Here is a 10,190-nt window from a genome sequence, read left to right as displayed (position 1 = left end):
GAGTTCCCTCTCAACTCGCCAAGCTGCAGCAAGTTCAGTACAGTAGGGAGATCACTCCATAGTTCAGTACAGTAGGGAGATCACTCCATAGTTGTTGCAGTTGCCCAGGTCTCCTTTCTTTGGGAGCCATTGGTGTTAATGATCGAGGCCCTCTTTCCAGTCCAACGACATATTTTCTCCTTCCCAGGTCATTGTGAAGAGGCAACAGGCTCACGGTGGTATATCAACATCTGCCATCATGCCTCCTGCCAGGATGTTATCTGTCCCTGCTGCTTTCCCACTCTTCCTCCTGATCTCCTCTCTGCTGACTGTAGGGTAAGTATAGGCAGACTGATGTGACCCTTTCTGATTTCTGTCAGGTTGTGTTCCCACATTATGCTTATGCAGAGTTTCATCTGCTTATGTAAAGCACATTTCACACAATGGAAGGGGTTGAGTCCAATTGTGACAGTTTTTGTGCTCTTTAGACATAACATGCAGTGTGACGTGTGTAAGCTGTATGTTGGTGGGCTGAGCTATAACACTGACGAGCATTCGTTGAGGTCGGCGTTCTCCGCGTACGGATCCATTGAGGAAGGTAAACTATACTTGCGCTGATGCGGTCCATATTGGCAACCACATTCATTTGCATTAATGATTTTATTTTTATTATCTTCATTGAATTCATTTTTCCCCATTATTGATTTGTGTCTACAGTTTACATCATAAAAGACCGCGATACAGGCCGGTCTCGCGGATTTGTGATGTTCGATAACGCAGCTGACGCAAAGGCTGCGATGGCAGGAATGGATGGACATGTTAGTTGATGATATTATTGTCACGGATGGCTTGATTGAAGCCATTTTGTACTTTTGTACTGCATCAAATACTGTACAACACAACTGACAATGGTTAGCTGTAATGATGTATTGCCAATGGCTAACTGTTATAATGTATTGATGCCATTTCAGGAGTTGGATGGCAGGACGATCCATGTTGCCAGAGAGGGCAGCACCTCCGGTGGCCGTGGAGGTGGAGGTGGAGGTGGAGGTGGAGGTGGAGGTGGAGGTAGAGGTAGAGGTGGGCGTTTTACCCAAAACTCTTTAAGTTAGGCTTTCCCATCTCCGGCACATTTTATTCTTTATCAATGGCATGTTAAATGTATTATCTTATTCCCCTCGTATTTATGTAGGAGGTGGAGGAGGCAGGGGAGGATCCAGAGGAAGAGGAGGATACGGAGGAGGAGGAGGATACGACGGATCCAGGAGATAAGTAAGGGCTATAGTCTTAAATGTAGGAATAATTAGTGAATTGAGCACGGTGCACCTGTTGTACTGTACCCTGCTTCATGCTGGTTTTAATTGTGTCTTTATTGTTAGTTCTTCGGGCGGATCCTAGATCATCCCACAGGGACGGCTATGTAAGTATGCTGTATGGAGCCGTTGTATCTCTTCTCTGGTATATCTTTAGTTGTGTTCATGCTGCTCAGGCTTACTCCAGTCAATGGAGGGTGTGCACATGTATAAAGTGAGTTTAACGTTGTTTAATGCAATCAGAAAATACCTTATTCTGTTTGGATGTATGGGCTGTCAAGGCCAGAAAGTGTGTGTGTGTGCATATACCCTCTATAGTCTGTTCTTGAGGCAGATTGTTGCAACCACCCCTGACATCATATTTTGGGCAAGTTTTATAGTAGCAGATCAAGAAGTTCACAGCATGTCAAAATGTTGTGACTGCACTATTGGGCTAAAATAGTGTGGAGCTGACACAATGTGTAGTCTCATAATATAGTGACCAACTATTAAAAAAAAAAAAAGATCATCACTAACTTCAAATAACAGCCTTCTGTAAAAAGGATAATTTATTTTTGATATTCAGGAAAGTTCATTATTTTGACTGTCTTTACCCACTTCTTGTCCTCAGCTGCAAATGACTAAAAATCAACCTGAATCCAAGATCATCCCTTGACTGGCAGCGTAATAAAAAAAAAGAATACTGACTTGATGCCTTTTTGTTGTTGTGGAAATAAATGTCATGTAAAAAAACATGTATTTGTCGCTATATTTTACTTCTCTAAACGGCCTCCCTCTGGCCAGCTGAGGCGTCTGATGGAGGGGAAAGAAACTGATTGGAACAACGTATTTGGAATAACTTTTTTCTTCCATGGAAACTCCCCCTTAATTGTCAGGTGAAAAGATTCCTCATGCATTGAAGGAAGCATGAGGTCAGTCCGTTGCTCTCCCCAGGTTGGCAGAGGGAGTGTAGAGCCCAGGATTACATTAGATAATTGACACTGACTGTGTGAAAACATGGGTTACAAAATTGTGTCATTAAAAAAGATATATACATTTCAATGAAGTCCTGCATGGCATTGGAATTAACTAAAGCTGTACTGCGTAGTGTAGCAGTGTTATGAGGGACCTAAGGCAGGTAGAGGGGGTTTGTGGGTGGCGAAGACTTCATTTATTTAACTCACGACCATGATCACATGGTTTGGAGCACAGATTCATAAAAGTATACAATACATTACACGATATACATAGACATATCGGAAAGCTTTCCCTATTTGTACAGTGGAAGAACATTTTTCCGAAAAGCACCCAATTTATAGATTTTTTTTTCTTCAGATTTTAGTAATGCAATACAAGGGTGGGTAAAAAAATACATTGGCAGGTATTTTTTTGCCTGAAATTCATAATGAACTCTTGTTTGTATTCAACATGCTCTGTTTGTATGCTCTTGTTTCATGCTCTTGTTTGTATTCAACAAACTCTTGTTTGTATTCAACATGTCACATGATGTCAGATACTATTGGGGCGTCAGAATTCTATCCGATTAAGTACAATCACCAAGTGACAGTTCGTGAAGTCATATAGAAAATAATGATGGAACTTTGTGATGCAGAGGGGCCTCTTGACCTCTCCTCTGATACTTCCCTTTTCCTTGCTTAACATCTGAGTGTCCATTTTTAGATTTATTATCAACCAGCTCATATCAGAGGAGAGTTTGATGCTGTTTTGGGAAAACAGTTATGTGTATTTGTCATCCTTTTGTAATATAGATTAAAGGTTAAACATGGATGAATCAATATCCTAATATATTCAAAACTTGCATTTAATCACATTATGCCTTTAAATAAATGGCTCTTTATTTAACATTAATGATTTAGAATGATAATAATATGATCAACTGGGTATACTAATTGGATCTCTTTATCCAATAAACCAACACAACTACCACTAAGCTACTAGTAGCTAGTCTGTGCCAATATAAGTGCCAAACTGTGAACTACAGATGTACAAAGTAAAAAAAGAAAGAAATCAAACCTATATTTGCCCACCCATTTGATAATCATGGTCCACTTTTGCGGCTTGATCTGGCTCATGAACTAAATGAAGCTTTGTGAGCTTCAATTGTAGATCGGCTATTTTCACTATATTTTAAACTAATCTTAAATTAACATCTTCAATCCTCGGTTGTGCTTAAGAATTGTTATTTCATGCAAATTAACTCGAATCACACGGGATGTGTGGTGTGGCAGATGTTTATGTTTATTATCCCAACAGGTAGGGTGTGTGTGTGTGTGTGTGTGTGTGTGTGTGTGTGTGTGTGTGTGTGTGTGTGTGTGTGTGTGTGTGTGTGTGTGTGTGTGAGTGTGTGTGTGCGTGTGCGTGTCACGCATAGAAAGGGATGTAGTGGAATAGTGGAACTCATAGCGAAGGACATATCAAAATATCTTCAGTGAGAAACATTCCTGTGTCATTTCATCCATGTTTAAGCTCTGTGATAACCCAGACATCTTTACACCTTTGACAGCTAATACTCCAGTCCAGATGGTGTTGTGGTTGATGAAGAGTCCAGAGAAGTGTCTGTATTAGAGACAGAGCCTCCACCCTAGCCCCAATACGTTCCCTCAGTCCCTACGCTCACGGACTGAGGGAACGTATTGGGGCTAGCCTCCACCCTAGCCTAGTGCAAGCCTTTATGACCATGGTCATTAAATACCAATCACTTCTACATACCATCTGCGGCTGTGGCTCAGGAGGTAGAGAAGGTCGTCCAATGATCCCTGGGTCAGCGGTTCGAATCCTGGATCCTCCTCCTGTCCACATGTCGAAGTGTCCTTGGGCAAGACACTGAACCCTACATTGACTCGAATGAGTGGGTCGGTGTGAGCTCGCCACCATTGGTGTGTGAATGTGGGAAGTGAGGACGCTGGCGTCGACTGTTCGCCGCTTCACCTCCCAATGTATGAATGAATGAACCATTGTAAAGCGCTTTGAGCACTTGGAAAAGCTCGCTATAATTTTTTTTTAAATGCAATTCATTATCTCAGAGCTGGGCTAATAGGTGCAGACTATTTGTTGTTATATTTGGCAGCCTAGGCTTGGGCATACCCACAGACTTGGGATGCGCAAAAAGGAGACAAAAAGGCTGGCAGTGTCTGCTATAATCACTTTGCCATACCTGTATACGCATAGATAGAGTACATGCCTATATTCTACAGTGAAAACACGTGTGTGTGTGTGTGTGTGTGTGTGTGTGTTTGTGTGTGTGTGTGTTTGTGTGTGTGTGTGTGTGTGTGTGTGTGTGTGTGTGTGTGTGTGTGTGTGTGTGTGTGTGTGTGTGTGTGTGTGTGTTCAAAAATAGCAGACCTACAAGTTTGTAGATCTGCTATTTTTCAATAGCTAAAGCATAACATAATGCTAGCACCAAAAGGGAGAGGCATTGTTCCATATTGTGTTGAACTCAGCAGAGCACTATAAGCTTATAGCAGCATGGAAATCAAATCATTCAATTAATCAATAGCTTCACACATAGGCCTCCATGCAGAAGTAGCCAAAATGATACCCGACAATAACTAACTTTATATATATATATATATATATATATATATATATACATATTACATATATATATTAGGGCTGTCAAAGTTAACGCACTATTAACTAGTTAACTCACAATCCTTTTAACACATTGAGTACGCCGACTGCCTTCAAAATATAGGCTATAGAATACCGGAGGTGTCTGATCGCTTTTTCTTTGAAAGCCATGAACCGGAAACACTTTCCTAAAAAAGTTGACTTTACAAAGTGACCTCAACATCCCCGATCATCTTAATATATTGTTTTACGCTCCAAAAAGCGTTCATATTTTGCGGGAGAGACGGATGAGGAGCAGAAAATAAGCGCCAGCATATCGCTCTATTCATCACCACGGAGAGCGCCCTGGATTAGGAGCTACGAGTCATTCTTTCCGTCTCGCTAACGTGGGAGTCAATAATAAGCTAATAGTTGCACTGAGCGTTAGCATACGGCAAGCGAAAAGCGAAATGCCAAAAAAATAAATAGGAAAAATTCTGAATATTAATATCTCGCCCCGCATCGCTGGGATGTCGCTAGGACGTCCTCAGACGTCCTTAGAACTCTACGTTCGGTATCCTATGACGTTCTCAGGCGTCCTACGTGCTGTAAGTGTTAACGGCACTATGTTTTTTAACGCGCGATTAACGCACTGTGAAGTTTGACAGAATGGTTGAGAGATGCATGGCAATTTTACACTGAAGAGTTGAATAATTGTTAAACAGTTGCATTACTTAAGTTAATTTAAGTGTACACAATTAGAAAACTTAGAAAACATGTTACTTTGATCAACATGGCCTGTTATCTCTCGTAATGGTACCATTGGCCAACATCAATACAGTTCTTTAGTTTGGGTCTGGAAGGCTAAATGTCATCAAATGGTGGTCCGTGGCTCAAATGCAGAATAAATAATGGACCTTGATATGAAAAATCTTGAAAACCACTGATTTAAGGTATATTTAGAACGGATAAAAAATATGCGATTAATTTGCGATTAATCACAGTTAACTATGGACAATCATGCGATTAATCAGATTAAATATTTTAATCGATTGACAGCCCTAATATATATATATATACATATATATATATATATAATTTTTCCCCCATACAAACGCATTTCAGCCCTTCTTTGTTTTGTTTAAACTAAACTATAAACTATACACTTTACCTGTCCCCCAGCCACTTCATCCGATACATTTTAAACATCTGTAACATATTTTTAAATTAAATTATTAGTAGGCCTACTAGTCCTTACCCGTTATAAGATATCCCCCCCCCCCCCTTGTGGCCGTGAAGGGTACTGTGCCTGGGTGCGTTTGTAATTGACTAATAAATAAATTAATAATCATTAATGTGTCAAATCGAAAAAAGGGCTTCGTTACGCCCTCCATATTCATATGGTCAATGCCTGTGTGAAAAGGAGTGATTGGTGCAGGCAGTGAGGAGTTACGGCAATGTTTCTGACAGACAGACAGACACACACGGACACACAGACATTCGGTTAATTATAGTATGATTAGTATTATTTTTTTGTTGTGGAACAATATCCCACTATAATTAAAAAAATGTGATTGTAACTTTGAATTGTATTTTAATTTAACCCGGGTCCTGCATGCTGACGTTTGATGTGGCACGCCGCACTGTTCATTAATTTCACCCGTGTCCGGTTAGGTTAGGATTTGTTACCGCCCCGCTCTCAGAGTAATTTATTTCACCTTGTCCCTGTTAGGTTAGGACTTCTCCCTCCCACAGAGTAATTCCGACAGGTAAAACTATCAAAGTGAAATTCCTAGTTTGCTCGCTTTATGCAGTCAATGCAGACCCAGCTCCCAGACCCAACTTTGAGAATAGATTAATGGCGATAATTTTTTTGACGCGCGATAATATTCTCGCGTTAACGCAGCACGTTAACGCCGATAACGGCCCAGCATTAATTTTAAAACATTCCATTGTATGTTCACTGACATGCAGCGTTTGAGAAATAAAATGTAATTTACTATTCAATATTTTATATAATAATATATATTAAAAAAAAAGAAACTTTGACGATGGAGAGGAAGCCACTATATTTCCACACTCACTCCCTAGGGCCATATATTACTGTCGTAGCAAAAATAGCCGATCTACAAGCTCAAAACGACACGCTGCGACACGTTTTGAGCTTGTAGATCGGCTATTTTTGCTATATTCGAATTGGAATCCTGAAAATGTTCATTTTCATGTAATTTCAAATGCCTTTCATTATACGTGTGTTGAAGCATTGAGCTACTAATTTAGACTGAAGTAATTAAAGCAGGTCATGTTTGCTGCATGTTGTGGAATAGTAAACAGCTGAAAAACCGATATTATATCAGTATTCTGACATTAACCTGAGGGCCACATTAAGTGAAGGTGGGGGGGCCGCATGTGGCCCCCGGGCCGCCAGTTGCCCACCCCTGGCCCGGCCCCCTCCCATTCATACCATCAGGCCCCGCCCACTCTGTTTAAATAGATTAAATCACACCATTTCCTCCTGATTCTTCCCAGAGACGCAGACAGAGACATTTCGCTGACTTCATTTCGCTCTCAGTCTGAACACACCGAGCAGCAGCAAGACCTTATCAAGCATCACCGTGTGAGTGTGACCGGTCTCTCTCTCTCTCTCTTCTGGAAACCAACAAACTGAAGGTAATTCCACACGTCTGCTTATTATAAGTGACTTTATTTAGGCTTGTAAGTTGTATACTTGTAAGTTGCTGGTTTGGCCGTTCGGTTTGCACTTTTTATTTTTAGGCTTGTATTGTATTATTAACATTAAAGTGCTTTTGCTACGCTTGTTTTTTTTGGGGGGGGGGGGGGGGGGGTCATTGACCAACGCGACGTCGGATATAACATTTGTATCCGATAAAAAAGATACATTAAAAATACATTGTTACGAGAGGGTCGGGCGCATTTACTCTCGTAACAATGTATTTTTAATGTATTTTTTGCTTGCTTATCTCGACGACACTGCAACATGTCTTAAGATAATTTAAAAAGGTTTGATAACGTGGGCTTCCCAAAGTGTAGAGCAGGCCTACCGCGGCGGTATCTTACTTATTTTATTTGGGCTTGCTTAGAACTATTAACGAGCGTTTTCTTAGTTCTTAGTACTAAAGATTGGGTTGCTTATTTGGGGCTTTCATTTTGTTACTAAAATTCCTGTTTTTATTTCGACTCATAGTTTCCAAAATGTAGTTTAATTAAACCAGTGTCTTGTCGGTGTAATCAGTGGGAGAGTGGAAGCGGGTGCGTGTAATCGTGGCACCACCACGCTGCTCCTGAACGCGCACCTGGCCCCAGTCCCACTGATTACACCAAGGACCCTTTCCTTTGGCAGGCCTTTCATGTGAGCTTGTAGCTCTGCCTTTTTCAAACATTTGACGTGGTGGCCGCTTGATTTCATTTAGACTTATATAGTTGCTGGATTTCTTATGATTTCAACTGCTTGTAGCTCTCTCTCTCTCTCTCGTGTATTTGACAAAACTCTAGCATTAGATTTAGAGCTTTAATGTAATGCGCATTTATACATGGTTGAAGCAATGTGACCGTTCTATGCCACCAAAATGTGGAACGCCCTACCAACAGTCATTAAGACATGTGAATCCCTTGACTGCAATTCGAAACTGGCCTCTGTAAAATCTGAATCCCCCACCGCCCCCCCCCCCCCCTTTCCCCTCACTGTATTATGTATCTTTTCCCTTTTTGCTTCCTTTATGATGAATTCCTGTTCTGTTCTTTAACTACATAGAAATGTCTATTTGTACGTCTCTAAATGTTTTGATTAATTGAACATTGTGGACCCTGTTGTAAACAAGTGTAATGCTTAATTGGGTCGTCCACTCACAGTTAACAGTCTTTGTATTGAGTTTGTGCTTGAAATGTACTGTAATTCTGCAAATATTTCAATCAATTCTCTTGTGTTTCTCTTTAGACGGAACCATCATGTCTAACGACGAGGGCAAGCTGTTCATCGGAGGGTTGAGCTTCGACACGGACGAACAGTCACTGGAGAACGCCTTCACCAAATACGGAAGCATCTGCAAAGGTAAGACTGTAGTGTGTTTGCAATCCATATGGACAATCACACATCATGCATTCATTCACATATTGCAGCAATTCGTGTGATTTATCTTCAATGTATTTGTTTTTTAACTTTTTTTTTTTTTTTGGGTCTACAGTTGATGTCATCAGAGACAAGGATACGGGCAGGTCTCGTGGCTTCGGCTTTGTGAAGTTCGACGAGCCAGACGACGCAAAGACTGCGATGGAAGGAATGAACGGACAGGTGAGTTTGTAGATGAAACCGCTTGCTCTGGTGGTGGTAGTGATTTTGGCCTTGTTGTTGTTGTTGTGGCACGACTGACGATGGCTATATATAAATAAATGGGTTTGTCTTTTTCAGAGTCTGGATGGCAGGACGATCCGCGTGGACGACGCTGGGAACGGCCGTTCCGGAGGTGGTGGTGGTGGAGGAGGAGGAGGAGGTGGAAGAAGGGGTGGAGGAGGAGGATATTCAGGCGGAGGTGGAGGATATGGAGGAGGAGGAGGCAGCTATGGCGGTGGAAGAGGTAGAGATGGTGTTTTTTTTTTGTTTTTTTTACCCCGAATTCTTGAATTGAGCTGGCACATTTATCCCATTTCTGGGCGGGGGAGCCCCTTTTGGTGTCGGCATTATGTCACGCTTTAGCTGTTGAAAAATAGCAGATCTACAAGCTCATAGCGCGCTCATAGCGCGCTCATAGCGCGCCACCGAGTGGCGCGCTACGAGCTTGTAGGTCTGCTATTTTTGGAAAAATCTCAAGAACGACTGACGTCGTAGAAACATGGCTTTTTCAGAAAACATTTTTTAGAATCCGATCTCGGGTCAAAATGGGATATTATTCTTGATCGATGGCACGACGTTGAATGCGTTCTCTCCCCTCTCTCGTGTGTGTGTGTGTGTGTGTAGGAGGTGGCGGAGGATACGGAGGTGGCGGAGGTGACCGGAGCTACGGCGATAGGAGCGGAGGAGGAGGAGGAGGTTATGGAGGTGGAGACCGAAGCTATGGCGGCGGTGGCGGAGGAGGATACAGGAGCGGAGGCAGCGGCGGTGGCGGCTACTCTGGAGGCAGCAGGGATAATTAGTAAGTGGACCACAACACAACATGGACCACCATCAGTGTTGTTTTTGGCAGCAAATTTTGATTTTAGTTTTAGTCATAGTCTTTTGAATAGTTTTCATTTAGTTTTAGTCATCTGGAATGTGTTAGTGTTAAGTCTAGTTTTAGTCGACTAAATCTACAGTTGATTTAGTCGACTAAAATGTATTTTGGTGGGCATTGATGC

The 10,190-nt window shown here is 41.7% G+C and overlaps 1 protein-coding gene across 1 annotated transcript; it reads left to right on the top strand.

Annotated features, from left to right (window-relative positions):
* Positions 1-7,490: 7,490 nt before the first annotated feature.
* LOC310870660 (uncharacterized protein) lies at positions 7,491-9,989 on the top strand (the record flags this gene model as incomplete). Its single annotated transcript, XM_083781929.1, has 5 exons — positions 7,491-7,511; positions 8,797-8,910; positions 9,044-9,150; positions 9,268-9,442; positions 9,814-9,989. Exons 2-5 carry the CDS (start codon positions 8,808-8,810, stop codon positions 9,987-9,989), a joined length of 561 nt encoding a protein of 186 aa, XP_083638055.1. The 5' UTR covers positions 7,491-7,511; positions 8,797-8,807.
* Positions 9,990-10,190: the final 201 nt, after the last annotated feature.

Source organism: Protomyctophum parallelum (genome assembly GCF_964188405.1).
Source record: "Protomyctophum parallelum genome assembly, chromosome: 14".
Classification (NCBI taxonomy): Eukaryota; Metazoa; Chordata; class Actinopteri; order Myctophiformes; family Myctophidae; genus Protomyctophum; species Protomyctophum parallelum.
The sequence above is the reverse complement of the archived record's forward strand: the minus strand, read 5'-3'. Positions and strand labels throughout refer to the sequence as shown.